Here is a 17,690-nt window from a genome sequence, read left to right on the forward strand (position 1 = left end):
TTCATGTGGGGAATACTATCTGGCTGTTCTGATTAAGATGAAATCACAGGTTGTTAAAATAATCCAGAGATTCATTGTCTTTGCAGTGAGAATCATGCATAAACATTAACTATCTTTGCCTAAGCTTTTAGTTCATTTAGCTTAATTCATTTTCAGATCTCTGTGTCAAAGAGAAACTCTTAAATTTATTTCCTTAATTGGAAAAAATGTGAAATGACATTATCAGAAATTAACTTCTATGCTAAAATCATCGTTACAGATTCAGAACCAAAAAAGTGACCTATCTGTATGAAAACTGCAAAAAAGACACACTATAAGAGAATGTAACTTTTTGTTTCATAATAAGTTACTGCATTTATTTGCACTTAGAATCATTAAAGGACAGAAGGCTGATAAACTGAGATACTTTTGTCATACACTCACAAAATGCTCCCCAAAATGATGTCAGAAGCTGACAACAGAAGCCATTGCAATCACAAGCCATAAAATTTTATTATACAAAGTGACTACGTATGGACACAAATAACTGTTATTACAGTGGTTTATCAAGATCCAAACCATTTATATTTAGATCATCTATATCTTAAAAGTCTTTTAATTAGTAACTCTTTTCAGCTTAACTGCATTATAGTTATCATAGGCTCATCTTAACTATTCACACAGATTCAAAGGTACCAGGTACATTCCATTGTCCAACAATAATTTATTTTGAGACAAATACTTCAGAAATTGTTTGAGAATCAGAAATCAACTTCCTGGATTTGTCTGGTCACTCAGCCACCTATTTCTACTCACGCTTCTCCCTCCTTCCTCTCTTTGTCCAAATATAATATTTTTCCTTAGTTAGAGAGAAAGAAGAGAAAGTTACTCGAAGAGAAAGCCCTTTCAGTGAAGGAACAGATTTTTACAAAATAATAATAATTTGGACAGATTGTACTTCAGGAGATTATTCTTTTTTGTCATCCCTAATGTGGGAAAACCTTAGATCAGTAGGAAAAATAAGCATGTGATTAAAATGTTACAAGTAACAACAAGATCATAATACTTCCCAAATTACCTTGTAATGTTTTACTGTCAGTTTACACTCACATACCTACAATGCAATACAGGATCCCCTTTCCTACCCACAGCATGTCACTTAGTTAATACTGTCTGTTAATCACAGCTTCTTGTTTGCCTTTTTTTTCCTTTTATTTCAGGATCTATCTTCCCCCCTACTCCTTTGAATTTCTATTCCTATTTCTATTTCTATTCTATTCATTCTCTCTCCTTCCATGTATTATAGTAGAAGCTTCCTAACTGGTTTTTCTTATTCTAAGCATCACACACCAGTAGGATGAAACTTTTATGGTATTAATAATGATGCTTCTGTACTCATGTAACATCATAAACTCCTCAAGAATTGGTATCACCCAGTTCTGTTCAGTAGCTCAGTCATGTCTGACTCTTTGCAACCCAATAGACTGCAGCACGCCAGGCTCGTATCACCCAGCCCTCTGAAATTTGTATTCTTGCCTCTCTATCATGGGGCTAGACCTATCTATCTAGCCTCATCTTTGCTTGTCCCTGTATGAATTTTAACCTTCAATTAAAATGAACTTTTATGTGTACCCAAATAAAAGCAAACTTTTATTTGATTCTGCTTCTTTATTCAAGATGTTTACTCAACTGGAAAATGTGTTCTCTATTAACCTCACCTATTGACAAACGGAATTCTCAAACTCCCATTTCTAAGCACATATTCTCCAAGAAACTTTCTCAGAGTTACCCTCCCTCCCTTAGATTGTATAACTCATCTTCTGATGATATGATGATTTTCCTAAGAAAGTTCATTTTTATATTCCCTCTTGTACCTCATTACCTTATACATAGGAAGTGCTGCATAAATATTTGAATTAAGTTATGTTATTTTCAAAATGAAAACACAAGAAAAGCAGACCTGACCTTACATTGACTAGAGCAGTGTGGTCAATAGTGTCTGGAAACAACATTTAGAAAATTTGTTAGAAGGTTGGGAATGGACTTTACTATGGTAAAGTAAAAGTAAAGCAAATGGACTTTACTATGGTAAAGTTTACTATGCTTTGTCAAGGGCTCTCCAGCAGCAAAAACCATGATGACCAAAAGAAACAATAGCAAGTAAGTCTGGACTTTGTCTGGTGTGACAAAGGGAGTTACATAAATTTGATGATGTAAAGAAAAATAGCTTGGTCAGAAATTATTTTCAAAATGTTATTCTTGGGACAAATGCTAAATCATTAAAGGTCTATGGAACCACTTCACTTAAACTCCAGCACTAAGATCAATGAAATATTGTAATTGAAAATGTGGTATCTTGCTGAATTTTTCAAGAGTGAAAATAGGCACTGGTATAAAACTTTGGGGACTTCCCAGGTGGTTCAGTGGTAAAGAATCTGCCTGCCAATGCAGGAGACACAGCGGGCACAGGTATGGTCCCTGAATCAGACAGATCTGGAGGAAGAAATGACAACCTGTTCCAGTATTCTTGCCTGAAAAATCTCATGGAGAGAGGAGCCTGGTGGGCTACAGTTGATGGGGTCATAAAGAGTCAGACATGACTGAATGACTGAGCAACAAAAAAATAAACCTATGATTTTATACATGCATTTATTTATTATGCATTTATTCATTTATTGGTAATCAATTTAAATTTTAAACTCAAACATATCATCTGATCTAAATCTCTTGCATAATCAAAGTACAAGATGCCTTTCTTCACAACACACTTGACTTGAATTACAATCTCACATCTTACAGTTAGGGGCCCTTGATGTGAGAGCCCTGTCAATCATTATTTTTGATGTTGAATCCTTGGAAAGGATGTAGCTCTCAATATGGGTCTTGTTATTAAGCTTAAATATAAGATATTTTATGATTAAATTTAATATCAGAACATGGGAAAACACTAAAGGGGGAAAAAACCTTGGGGATTGTTTCAATATTTACCCACATTTATTATGAAAAGTGAAATGTTAGTCACTCAGTCATGTGTGACTCTGTGACCCCATCAACCGTAGGCCACCAGTTTCCTATGTCCATGGAATACTCCAGGCAAGAATACTGAAGTGGGTTCAGTATATTTCAGTATACTGAAATACTGAAGCTATTCCCTTCTCCAGGGGATCTTCCCAACCCCTGCCTGCAATGGGGAATGAACCTGAGTCTACCTCATTGCAGGCAGATTCTTTACCATCTAAGCCACCTGCTGCTGCTGCTGCTGCTGCTAAGTCGCTTCAGTCTCGTCCGACTCTGTGCGACCCCATAGACGGCAGCCCACCAGGCTCTGCCGTCTCTGGGATTCTCCTGGCAAGAACACTGGAGTGGGTTGCCATTTCCTTCTCCCCATATTTATTGTACTTTAAACTAAAGTTAATAAGTTTTAAAAACTCCTTAATGAAATCTATATCTTTAAAATATGATGTATCCAATGAATTGTCTAATTTCTGCTTATATATACCTTCTATATAGCTAGATTTACTCTTGAATTATGCTCTTTCCCTACTGAATTCTCAGAAAATCTAAGTTCTTTTTTTTTCAGAGATGACTTGAAATTTTAGGAATTTGATTTCAATTGAGTCTATCTATGCAATTCAAAAATAGATAAAATATTTTCATGCACTCATAAATCCAAGAGAATAAAATCATGCTAGTCACGATTTTCCTTTTCAATACTTCTAGATCCTGGTAACATATTTAGAGGATAGTGCTATGTGAATTAACACTTCTCCAAATTATTTTAAGTCCCTCTGGTCCAGTTATCCTTTCTCTATCTATATCTTTTTTTTTTTTTTTTTTTTGGTGTATGTTATTCGGTGTATATTTAAACAGTCAGAAAACACAAGTACCAGTGAATCCAATAAAATCAAGATGTAACTCACATGGAGAAAGAGGATGAATTTTTTTTAAAGAAATCTTTCTTAAGATAATAAAAATAATACTTGAAAGAAGAGAGAAACAGGGATTAGACTGCATTTCCTTTTAAAGTAAGATCTACTTGATTTGTAAAAATAATCTAATTGTAACTTCTTTTCATTCTCATTTTTATAAAGAATAAAATTTGTACACACTTCCCTTTCTGATCCGCATGTTTAAACAGAACTGCTCAGAATACCACTGGCTTTGAAAACAAATCAGATGTCTTGATGGTATATACAATGAATGTACATAGAAAAGCATCTGTCATATTTTTATCTAATTTTTATCATATTTTATTTTCTCTTATTCACAATGTGAAAATTGTTAATAGTGAAGTCGAGTTAATGGAACACAGTGAGAAAAGCAAAGTTGTTCATATTAATTTTTAAGAATTTTGAAGTATGGTCATGCTCAGATAGACTTGAAAGAATAGCAGAATTAAAACTGCCCCCATGATAATGAGCAGGCCAGAGCTTAAAACATGGAAATACCCATGATACATTTTAATGAAATGATTTATTCTTCATTGGTACTTCATTTTTCATTTATCTTTAAATGAATGTTTACTTTAAGAATATCCTCAATATGCAATGTTATAAAAATGAAAGCATGAGCACTTTGTAAGTGATTATATACATGGCCAAAGTTTAATTTGGCTCTCCATTCAAAAAAAAGCAGTGTCGGTGGATATTTGGGCAATATCACTTAATTCATGGTTACTTTTCCCCAAGATTTATAAGCAAAGTGAAAAAATTCAGATGTAGGCTGTTGATACAAAATGAAATATACTAGACTGAAAAAAAAACCCTATATATTCTCAAAACCTAAGTAATACCATGCCAGAGCATAATCATGTATTCACTAACCATGTGGTGTCAAGTGCCCAAGGGATAGCTTCCTCCACATACCATAAGATGGTCAGGACCATAAAACGCTTTGTCCTGATGGTTGCTGTTGACAATGGAAACAATTTTTAAAAGCTACCCTCAAGATCACTCTGGTGATTTTCCAAATGATTAGGTTATGGTGAATGAATAGGGAGTTCTTATAAATAACTGATATGCCAAACTAGTTACAGGAATATAATAATTAAAGCCTGAGTTTAACTCGCCTCTTAACAAAACAGACATTTGGAAACTATTAACCAACAGGCTCTAAACTATAGTAAGATTATTTTTGTTCCTGTCTCTCAGAATTGAGAGTTCCATACACTCATTTTCATTAGAGGTATCTCTAACAGAATTTCACCTTTAATATAATTTCTGTGCCTGCTCACATTTTCTAAAAAAGAGAATGTCATTACAATTTGTAACAAACTCATAAACCTGACCAAGTTGAAATTTAGGAACTGGAAAAGACGATATACAACACAGTCCTGAAACTGTGTTTCCAGAATATTACTGGTCTGACAAATGTTAATAGCATGTACTTAAGACAATATCCTTAAATTGAATTTCAAATCAATTTGCTGGATAATATTCTTTAGCCACATGAGTAAATACAAGCCCTGTTCCTCAATGTTTGTTGTTGTTAATTTAAGGAATATAACACTTTTGTAAAAGGTTAAGAAAAAGTCATAATTTCAAGGTTGGTAGATCTAAACATTTCAATATTAATTTCTTTGTTCTTCATAAATGCTATGAAACAAGAATAAAATGGTTAAATGTAATATTTTTCATTTATTTTCACCTTGTATTTAAGTGTCTTTGATAGTTTCCATCCTAGTTTGCAAGCCACCAAACCTAAATATTTCATCAGGAAATGAACTAGATTAAAGGTAAGCTAAAAACTGGCTTTTTCTTCTTTAAAAAATAAAAATTGTAAAATTAATTTGTTTGGAGGAGTAAAGCTTCTTAGAAATCAACCCAATGAAATCATGGTTCACTGTTTTCAACTAGTTCTATTCCAAACAAAGCATAAAAAAAAAAAAAAAATCAAATTAACAATATTTTCTAGGCAAAAACAGATTACATAGTATTAGGCATTAGATTAGGCTACCATTACAAATGATTGATTAAACTTAAATAAAATTTGTAATAAATTATTCCATTTTTAAAATATGAATCACAGAACTCATAAATTCAAACTCCTAATAGGATATATGTAAAAATAAAGAAAATTAAAGTACAAATATACAATACTATTTTAATAGGCTGAATTTTGCAATAATCTGTTTTATATAAAGTACATTAAACTGAAAGCCACTACTTTATTTACCTATGAAAGCCATAAAATAGGTAAAATAACTATTCACATTTAAACCATTGGTTTCTCTGCATTTTAAATTCAAACTTCATGCAGTATTGAAGGACAGTAGATTATATGGGATTTAGTCAGACTTCTTTTTCATTTTTTCTAGTAAGTAGAATTTATAAGTAAAGATAGCCAACCCAATAAACCAGATTGAACAGGGCAAAAGCTGTTGGGAAAAATATTCGAGAATACGAATCAATTTTGGCAATGCGTATGTGTATCCTCCCTTCCCTCCAAGATCCTGTTCTGCAGTCTTCAAAGCAACAGAAGAAGCTGGCACAATCTTTGCCCTCCAAACACTGGTAGCCATAATCATCTTCTCCTTGTGGCAGAGAAAGGCTATTCATTGGAATCAGAGTAGATCCAGGATGGAGTCCAGAGGACATCTGAGTAAGATAATAAATGAGTGTTGAGAAAAAAAATAGCCTAAAAAAGATCAATTTGTCCCCTCAAGGCAAACTCTAAGAGTGATATGCAGTAAAAAAAAAAAAATCATATTTTTCAAAAATCAAACAAATATTCAATCCTAACATCTTTTTTAGACTATAATTTACTTTGTAGCATATACCAATATTATTTTATGGTCCAAAGATTTTGAGGGAAAAATACACTAAAAAATGAAATATATTTTTATACCTTTAAAAAGATGATCTACTAAATTATTATTGACCATGAATCTAATTCTAAAATGAGGATAAACTATATTTTCTATGATATTTTACAGTAAAATATTTATAATACTATAAACATCTGTTGGTTTGCTGTGGTTATATTCTATACTGTATTTTAGTCATAATGAAAACAAATAATAAAGATTCACAAGTTGGTATTGATTTTCTTATCACTTAATACCTGTATAGCATATGTTCCAATGTTAATCAGAGTGAAGGTGGTTAAAATACAAGATTGTTAGTATCTGATTTTGGTAAAGCAGAAAATTTTAAGAAGGTGTAAATGAATAAAAAATATTTGAGGTCTGGAGTTGTGGATAAGCACAAAGCATTGTGTTTGTGAGAAAGAACGTGCAGGAGTTAAAAACTCAGCTTGGAAACAACTGATATTCAAAATTTTGCTCATTCTACCAAAATTTGTCTCATTCCAGTCTTCCCCATAGCTGGGGAAGAATTATATTAATGAATGCTTTAATTAAATGGCAAATAAATTATGAATGAAAATTGCCATCTTTAGTAACCCTTATTCTTTAGGACATCCACGTATTTCAGGGGTTATTTTAGATGTGAATCTCACAATATAGTATAATCAGTGGTTTTATTTTATAAACACTGAATACAATGCTGAGATTATCACAATTGTTTTATCCTGATTTTCAATTCTAATGAGAATGTTTATAAAAAATTTTTCATCCTAAATTCTGAAATAAATCTCAAAACTATGAAAATTAAACACTGTATGAGAAAGATTTAGAAAATCAAGCACAAAATGAGAATTTAAAAACATTTGGACTTATATTCAAACCCACTTTATTTCTAAAATAAACATAGAATCTGAACCAATAAACATTAAACATTCAGTAGATGCAAAAAAATAATCACATTTAATGATGTTTTAAAAAGATAAATCCATTACACAAGTTACACTATCCATATTAGAAAAAAACTGTGCAGCTCAAAGATAAACAATGCCCTAAAAACAAATAAATGTGTGACTTAACCTGTGCACACGCATCATGAACAACAGAGGCAATATATAATTATATGTTAATGATGATCTTCTGAGACTGTTACTTGGGTTTACTTGACTGGACTCCTAAATTTTAGTGGAGCACTAACTTATGTACAAAATTGAGATAAATTTGTATTAATTTTCTTATCACTTGATACTTAAATAGCATATGTTCCAATGTTAATAAGAGTGAAAGTGGGTAAAATATAAGATTGTTAGTATGCAATTTCAAGGCTATAAGACATAAAGCACATTCCCTTTATCACTCAGAACTGCCATAAATGGACACCGTGTGTTTGTTGGAAGATATCAATTTTGTATGAGAAGGATGATCAAACATAAAAGTGCACAAAAATGGAGGAAAACTGCAAATGTTTCACTTAAAATATGAACCAATCCCTGGTGGCCAAAATCATGGAGAACATCTATTGCAGAGACACTTCAGACTGATGGTTTTCTAGTTTCCTGCTATCTCCCTCAAAACACTACTAATCATAAATTGAAACTACACTTCATTGAATGATGAACGTGACTTGAAGTGAATTTTGTATGTGCTAAGAAAAATAACTAAAGAGTTGATACAATATCAGTAAAATAAAATATTTGTGATATACAGATTTGTAATCTGGAACCACTGAAATATGAATTGGAAAAGTATAAACATTATAAACTTTATTTATCTGAAGTACAACTGCATAGCCTACCTTATAATTTCTCAAATAAAGATCCTGATGTCCACCCAAAATAACAAACATTGAGAATATAAAATAGACCTGTTTAAATAATATAAAGAAAACAACAATCGAATAGAATTTTCTTTTACTTCAAATGATGTAGTTTTGAGACTATACCATCTTTTTGTTATTTCAAAAAAATCATTAAGAATATAGCTGAACTTAACATTTTGAGAAATCAATCCCATTCTATTAAAGATACATATGCATCTGGTTATATACTAAATACTCTATTGCTTATAGTTTAATCATATAGTTTAATATACAAATCATATAGTTAATATACAAAATATACTTTAAGCACCAAGGCCAATACTTTCTATTTAGATCATATACTACTACCATTGATAATATTTAGTATTAGCAATTAGCAGACATTGCAGACATTATTAGGTCATGTTATTGATATTATGAAACATTGACTGGTATCACTATTATTAATTTTTCATCAAAAAGTTACATATGAGAATACTTAGTTAATTATCAGTCAAAATTTCAAATATTATGAAACTATATTAGTGTTAAAATAGATGTGAGGTAGATTTTCGTCAGAGTTGTCAATCTTGGTACTTCAAGAATATAGAAGTTAATGTAAATAATTATCAGAGGAAAGTAAAAAATAGAAAGTTAAAAAAATAAACAAATAAACCTAATTCTGAGGGTTGGGACCAAGGCTGATAAGCAGAGAACTGTATTTTCACTTGTACATTTATACATTGTTTGATTTGTTCATTTGTTTCAACCATACACAAGTAAGCTTCTTACTGTATTTCAGATTTCACCAATATCAAATAACCAGTCCTGGGAGCTTTGCCAAATACCATTATAGGAAAGAAAGTTTATAATTGGTGAAACTGTGTATTGATACAGCTTTTCATTATTTTGGGGCTCTAAAAGGTAGAGGATTGCTTATTTATAAAGATATGATATGTATTAGCTGAAGAATGGGCTGTGGGTTGTGTACTCTGGACAAAACAAATACACACACACAAGAATACCTTTCACACTGTATTTCCACTCTTATATTCTAGTGACATTCTCAGTAATATATTACATCTTGAACTTGTGCAGTAGTCTGTATCTCCTTGCTTCTTTGGTAATTCAAAAGTATTCCATGCTACTTACAATTGTCTTTCAAAAATACAGAAATAAATATGCCATCTTTTTGAAAACATTCATAGCTTATCAGTGCTGACAGGGCAAAATCTAAATTTCTTAACATTGTGCTGGAGATTTCAACATCTTGGCAATAAACAACTTTTCTATCCTCAACTTGGCTTAATTTCTTTCCTAAGATTCCTATTTTTAAACCAGCATTGTCCAGAAGTTTCTACTAGTTACATGTGGCTATTAAGCACTTGAAATGTGACCACTGCTACTAAGATTTAAAGTTTTGGTTGTTTTTAGTTAATTTAAATCAACCTAGCTAGTGGTTATTGCATTAGACAAAGAGCTTGAGAAACACACCAGTCTACTTTTTATTCTTATATGTAAACCTCAACCTGGATTACATGGTTCCTTCTCTCAAAGGTTCTTACTAATTTGTTTCCTGAAAACTGCAATTTATTCTTCAGAGAACTACTTCAATGATGTCATGCTCTCTTTGTAGTTTTCTCTATCAAATTCCCACTTGGAAGAATTAGTTTACATACACTTTGAATAAATTATTTACAGTGAAATGAGAGAAGCCCACCCACTGCACTGTCACTCACAATGGTATAGCTCTTTCTCAACACCATGTGCTTGTTAGTGTTTCACAAACTACATTACATAATGTCTTAAGATTCGTTTTGTGCATGAGACAGGCCACTTAGTTTGGACTCTGTGGTGGCTATCTCTATTTCAGTATGAACATCTTCAAATATGCTTAACATATCTGTCGTAGAAAATATTTTGCTGCTGCAAAGGTATTTGAAACCAGTTATCTAGCTTCTACTTCCTTACAGTGTCTTTGTTTACTTTCGATTTTTACATTGGACTGTTATTTGTACTGTATTTCTTATCTTCTGTTTATACTTCTAATTCATTTTTCCACAACTAGATTTACAGAGCCCTGAAAGCAGAGAACACATTCTGTCATTATTCTCTTTATAGTGTCTTGTCCATTCTTAGTCACTCAGTCGTGTCCAACTCTATGCAACTCCATGGATTGTAGCCCACAAGGCTTCTCTGTCCATGGAATTCTCCAGGCAAGAATACTGAAGTGGGTAACCAACCATTCCCTTATCCAGAGGATCTTCCTGACCCAGGGCTCTAACTTGGATTTCCTGCACAGCAGGGAGATTCTTACTTCAGAGCCACTAGGGAAGCCCATCTTGCCCACTGTTGGTGAAATAAACTTCAAACATTTAACATTTCCACCAACTGAGAGATTACAAATAAGAAAGTTCCATCCTCAAATGGGTATACCAGGCTCCTAAAATAGGTATAAAATAGTTTTCTGGTATTTTTATCATCAAAGGGCTGAATATTTGAGTTTTAAAATGAACAACTCTTTATTTGGATTGTTCATTACCATTGATTTTCTGAGATCTTTACCTCTTTCATAGGGGATCTTGATTCTATAATTCAATATATTTAGTATACTAGATTTAACTGAAAATGGATATTGATACAAACATACCTGAATCATATTCTCAATGAATAGAAATAAAATCCTATTAAAATATATTCAGTTCAGATGCTCAGTCGTGTCTGACTCTTTGTGACTCCAGGGACTCCAGCAGGCCAGGCTTCCCTACCGTCACCAACTCCTAGACATTGCTCAAACTCATGTTCATCCAGTCAGTGATGCCATCCAACCACCTCATCCTCTGTTGTCCCCTTCTCCTCCTGCCTCCAGTTTATCTCAGCATCAGGGTCTTTTCAAATGAGTCAGTTCTTCATATCAGGTGGCCAAAGTATTGGAGTTTCAGCTTCAACAACAGTCCTTTCAATGAATATTCAAGACTGATTTACTCTAGGATTAACTGGTTGGATCTCTTTTCCATCCAAGGGACTCTCAAGAAGCTTCAACACAATAGTTCAGTTCAGTCGCTCAGTCATGTCTGACTCTTTGTGACCCCATGAACTGCAGCATGCCAGACCTCCCTGTCCATCACCAACTCCCGGAGTTCACTCAAACTCACCTCCATTGGGTCGGTGATGTCATCCAGCCATCTCATCCTGTGTCATCTCCTTCTCCTCCTGCCCCCAATCCCTCCCAGCATCAGAGTCTTCTCCAATGAGTCAACTCTTCGCATGAGTGGCCAAAGTACTGGAGTTTAGTTTTAGCATCACTCCTTCCAAAGAACACCCAGGACTGATCTCGTTTAGAATGGACTGGTTGGATCTCCGTGCAGTCCAAGGGACTCTCAAGAGGCTTCTCCAACACCATAGTTCAAAAGCATCAATTCTTCAGCGCTCAGCTTTCTTCCCAGTCCAACTCTCACATCCATACATGACTACTGGAAAAACCATAGCCTTGACTAGACAGACATTTGTTGGCAAAGTGATGTCTCTGCTTTTGAATATCCTATCTAGGTTGGTCATAACTTTCCTTCCAAGGAGTAAGCATCTTTTAATTTCATGGCTGCAATCACCATCTGCAGTGATTTTGGAGCCCAAAAAAATATACACAATCGTTACAAAGCATCAATTCTCTGGCGCTCAGCTTTCTTTATAGTCCAAATCTCCCATCCATACATGACTACTGCGGAAACCATAGCATTGACCTGGGTTCATGTACTGTTGAAGCCTGGCTTGGAAAATTTTGAGCATTAGTTTGCTAGCAAGTGAGATGAGCGCAATCATGCAATAGTTTGAACATTCTTTGGCATTGCCCTTCTTTGGGATTGGAATGAAAACTGACCTTTTCCAGTCTTGTGGCCACTGCTGAGTTTTCCAAACTTGTGGCATACTGAGTGCAGCACTTTCATAGCATCATCTTTTAGGATTTGAAATAGCTCAACTGGAATTCCATCACCTCCCATAGCTTTGTTCGTAGTGATGCTTCCCAAAGCCCATTTGACTTCACATTCTAGGATGTCTGGCTCTAGATGTGTGATCACACCATCATGGTTATCTGGGTCTTGAAGATCTTTTTTGTATAATTCTTCTGTGTATTCTTGTCACCTCTTCTTAATATCTTCTTCTTCTGTTAGGTACATGCCATTTCTGTCCTTTATTGAGCCCATCTTTGCATGAATGTTCCCTTGGTATCTCTAATTTTCTTGAAGGGATCTCTAGTCTTTCCCATTCTATGGTTTTTCTCTATTTCTTTGCACTGATCATTAAGAAAGGCTTTCTAATCTCTCCTTGCTATTCTCTGGGACTCTGCATTCAAATGGGTATATCTTTCCTTTTCTCCTTTTCCTTTAGTGTCTCTTCTTTTCTCAGCTATAGTAATAAAGACCCCGTCAAAATGGAACTGACATTCACAATAAAAGATAAAGAAGAAAGAAATAAAGAAATACAGACATAAGAAAATGGTAGAAGGATGAAAAGAAGGATGAAAAGATGGAAGGAAGGAAGGTGGGGGATGGAGTAAAAGAAACAGAGAAGAGGTCCATTGTATAATATCACATGGAGAATAAGGTAGAAAGCATTTTTATTAACTTATACTTTTCTTAGAGAGATCATTGAAGCTAAAAATCTATTGTGTTCAAGTAACATCTCTTTCTCCTGGAGGAGGGCATGGCAACCCACTCCAGTATTCTTGCCTGGAGAGTCCATGGACAGAGGAGCCTGGATGGCTACAGTCCATAAGGTTGCAAAGAGTTGGACACAACTGAAGCAACTTAGTACTTATGCATGCATCATCTCTTCCTAAGTAAAATAAATTGAACTTTTCAGGGATTCTCAGCTAAGCAGTCAAAGAGATCTCAAGAATGGCCTTGAGTATCATTGAAATAGACACGTTGACCTTTCAATGACTCTAGGCAAGATCTTTGGTCCTGGCCCATTGCCATAAATAATTTGGTGAAGGAAAGGAAATGCTTGGTTTTAAACTATTCACAATTTGGGGCCTATAAAATAAAGTAGAGTGTTGGCAGAACAGAGACATAGAGAATGAGAAAGGAAGATAAACTCACAAACTATTGAAACAGGTATAAAGGCAATGTGCTGCAAGATTTCTGGATCTAGGCTTGCCTTTGATTCTCCTGGCTGGAACAGAAGAAAAACACAGATTCCACAAAGCCCTTAAATAGAACATTTTGAGACAACAGCAAACAGAGCTATCTATTCTTCATAAAAGTGTGTTCTGATTTACCTGATTAGCGAGACCATATGGTTGAACACTGAACTAGGCAGGGAGTCAGCTTTGATTAGTGATCCAGTTTTTCACTTAAAGTTTCATTTAGTATTGAAAGAGCTAATGAAGCATGTAACTGAACAGAAAGAAGATACTATAGAATTTTATTTTAGATAGCTCTAAATATATTTCTTCTCTAGGTAGTCAATTACATGTTTAACTTTTTGATATTTATAATTTAATGCTTTTAAGCACTCATTTATTTTTTATTCCCTACTTTTTCAGCTTTAGTATTTAGCTTCTAGGGCTTGGTAATATATTGTAAATATTCAACATATAGATAATTTTTTTTCTTAAATAACTGTTCTAGAACAATACCTAGAACCTGGGTGTCCTTGATAAATATTTGATGAATGAACAATTATATGAACATCATAATTTTAAAGCTTGCACTCCAGTGTTTCAGCTTCCTGAGTGAGGCATCTGGTAAGGTGACACATGACCTGGAGTCAAATCGTAGTTTGACTGTAGTCAAACTGACTACAATCTGTAGTCCTACAATAGCCTTAGACTATATTAGTATCTATATCACATATTCTTAGAATGAAATTCTAGAATCCTTGTGAGACTGTACATTGTTATCCTATAGTGTCAATTATTTTTATTTTAAACACTTTCATTTACAATGTTCAGAAATAAAATTGTCAAGGTAGTAATTGAGCATAGCTGTGGATGAGTAAATGATGAAATGGAAAATCCAGAGAGGATTCTTGGCTTGGATTAAAGGAAGAAAGTAGAAAACCTGTGTTTTTCTTTACTTAAAAAAATAGCAAATGGGTATTAAACTTGAAGTCATTGCCTCCTGATGCTTTGTCCATTCAGAGCCCATAGTTAATCTTATTAATAAGCTAAAATGACATCAGTTTGAGAGAATCACAGGCTAATTTTACCACGTAAATTCTGAAACATGTACCACCAAAAATGTGTTCTTCTTCCTTGGAATATTGTGGAAATTTGGAAGCAAATACATAAGGCTTTGGTCCTTGGAGTACAACATAATATAATTCTAAAGCGTGGCAAAATTATATAAACAAACTGATGAAAAATGAGGGACAGGAGAAAAAGCATTATATCCTAGAACTTACAAATTTAGCACATAACCTGAAAAATCCCATGCTTCGTTATGTATCTGCTATGGTAGGCTTGGGCTTCCCAGGTATTGCTAGTGGTAAAGAACCCATCCACTAAAGCATGAGACACAAGAGACCCGGGTTCAATCCCTGGGTCAGGAAGATACCCTGGAGGAAGATTCCCCAGTCCAGTATTCTTGCCTGGAGAATTCTATGGACAGAGGAGCCTGGCTGGCTACAGTCCATACGGTTGCAAAGGGGCAGACACCACTGAAGCAACTTAGCACACAAGCATGCATGGTAAGTTTACAAGCTTGCCACTCATGCATAACTGTTTTATATACTTTTCAAGTATATTGCTATTATGGAACAAATCTGCTTGGAGAACATTTAGTGAAATTAGCAATGAAGTGTCTTATTTTTCAGAATCTTTTAAGAACAGACAACATAAAGGAAGGGTTACAAGCTTGACTTCTGGCACCAAAAAAGACCTGGGTTTGAGTCTTGGATTCTTCACTTTCTAAGGCTGTCTTTGTGCAAAGTATTTATTAGGTGCCTATGAGCATAAATGAAATCATGCATGTAAAATAGAGGAGTTCCTGGCACACTCAGTAAAAGTATTACTTTAAGGTTGTTATAATGCCATTATAAAAAGAAATTATAGTTAGTCATCCAATACTTAATTATTTTAGAGTCAGTAGAATTAATTCTAATTAACAAACTTGATGTTTTATAAGTTAAGGTAGACATATGCTTACGAAGGAGGAGTGAGAGAGTACAACTGTATCTGTACAAAAGCCAAACAGATATCTTTTCTCTGACATAGAAAGCTGTGTTTTTCAAACACAGTTGAATACCAACATTAAAGAGGGATATTAATCTCTAAAAATTAGGTTTGTGGGACAACCATATTAGAAATTAAAGTCCTATCACAAAAATAGATTCAAAGAGAGAGCTTAAATGAGGAGTTTTCTAGGGCAAAGGATTTACTGCTTGTGGAAAACTTCACAGCATAATAACCACTCTTTGCAGAGGTGATTCAAAAGTAATTTCTAGGGAAAAAATATAAGTATACTTCTGCTAGTAGGAAATATTAGGTACTCAGTTTCATTTTAGTATCTTTTGTCAGGGTACCTCTAGCATCTATATCAGTCTAAGAAAATATAACATGAGAACTCAAAAGAGTATCTCCAACAGTAAGTTGTTTATAGAGATAATTTTTTTTTCACATACCGAGGTCTTGATTTTTGGCTTTTTTTCTCTAGTAGTCTTAACTTTTTTGTTGCTGGTAAAATAATGCAAGGTGCCATACTCCATCAAAGCTGCAAAAACAAAAATGAAACAAACAGAAACAAAGAGATCCATCGCAGTCACATAAGAAACCTTAGGTAAGGACTTCCTGGCAATTGTACTCAGAGTTGTCATAGTCAGCACTGTGGTGATACCTGTGGAGGGAGGGAAGAAAAATAGATGATGAAAATGATCTTAGACCACTTTTGTTCTTCCATTTGATATGGCAATATTGTTTGCATAAATAAAAAATAGAAACAAAAAATATGATTATTCATGATTTACAGGGGAAAAAAATCTGGTAACCATAGCTACATTGTGTTCAGTGTGTTCTTGTATGACTGTTAATCATGTAAATTCTCTGGACTGAAAGTAGATAACTCCCCATATCTGTCCTTGCCTTCTTCCAGAATAATAGACTATCCAATTTTCATCTGGCCTGTGCCTGCCCGGAAGTACACATTTATTTGCCAGCATCCTTTGGCTATGTGTGGCCACAGGCTGAAATGTAGCCAAGAAGAATCAAGTCAAGGTTGTAAACAAGGACCAAAAGATGTCCTTAGACATTAGAGAGATAGGAAATGCCCTTCTTGTCCTCTTTCTCGGTTGATTTCTGCTGGAATATGATGGCCAGACCATCAGAAGCCACGTTAGACCCCTGTCTAATTTAATCTACAGTGATTTAAGGTTTCCTGTCACACACAGTTCAAATTAATCCAAACTGCCATAACATTTTTATAACTTGTATTAAAACTATTTTTTTTAGTCTCACTAAAGAATACAGGCAAAATGATACCAAGTGACTATTTTTAAAAGACAAGAGTAAATCATATTTTGAAGAAGTCAACATATAAAATGAGGATGTCCCCCTGGACTGAAGCCCTGTGTATGGATCTCTGAGGCTGTCTATTTCTCTTTATCCATGGCCTTCTTGTGTTCTTACCACTGCTCATTTTAGTCCCCCTTACAGATGCACATGCTCTACCTCCTCTTATCTAAACTACCTTACTTCTCATTCTTTGTCTCATGAAACAGAGCACCATTAGTGGAATTGTTTTCTCTCCAAGAAGTACTAAATATAATGCCAGATGAATCTTAATTTGGGCAGTTATTTACACACTGGTAATATCTGGGTTGAAAAAAATAGCACCTCTTTTGTATGATGAAGTTAATAGCCAACTTTTTCTTTCGTGTCTACATTAAACCACACCTTAATAATTTCTTTCATATGCCCATCGTTTTATTTTTGTCATCACTTAGGATTGAAAAAAATTAAGGATGATACAGTTATGATGGATTGGAAGTCATGGAGACAAGTTAAGTTCAAATTCTGACACTCCCACCTATTAATTCTGTGGCCTCAGGGAAGTTTCTTAACTCATCTGTGTCCCTCAGCTAAAAAATTGACATGGAAATATAATACATTTTGTT

General features: G+C 34.0%; 1 protein-coding gene across 1 annotated transcript in view; it reads right to left on the minus strand.

Moving 5' to 3' along the window:
• Positions 1-324: 324 nt before the first annotated feature.
• GABRG1 (gamma-aminobutyric acid type A receptor subunit gamma1) overlaps positions 325-17,690 on the minus strand; it is a 93,705-nt gene continuing 76,339 nt past the window's right edge. Inside the window, exons 8-9 of the mRNA XM_019962133.2 lie at positions 16,203-16,414; positions 325-6,575 (exon numbers count right to left, since the gene is read on the minus strand). Of these exons, the coding sequence (XP_019817692.2) occupies positions 6,306-6,575; positions 16,203-16,414 (482 nt within the window). The 3' untranslated portion in view covers positions 325-6,305. The remainder of the gene's footprint in view (positions 6,576-16,202; positions 16,415-17,690) is intronic.

Source organism: Bos indicus, chromosome 6 (genome assembly GCF_029378745.1).
Source record: "Bos indicus isolate NIAB-ARS_2022 breed Sahiwal x Tharparkar chromosome 6, NIAB-ARS_B.indTharparkar_mat_pri_1.0, whole genome shotgun sequence".
NCBI lineage: Eukaryota > Metazoa > Chordata > Mammalia > Artiodactyla > Bovidae > Bos > Bos indicus.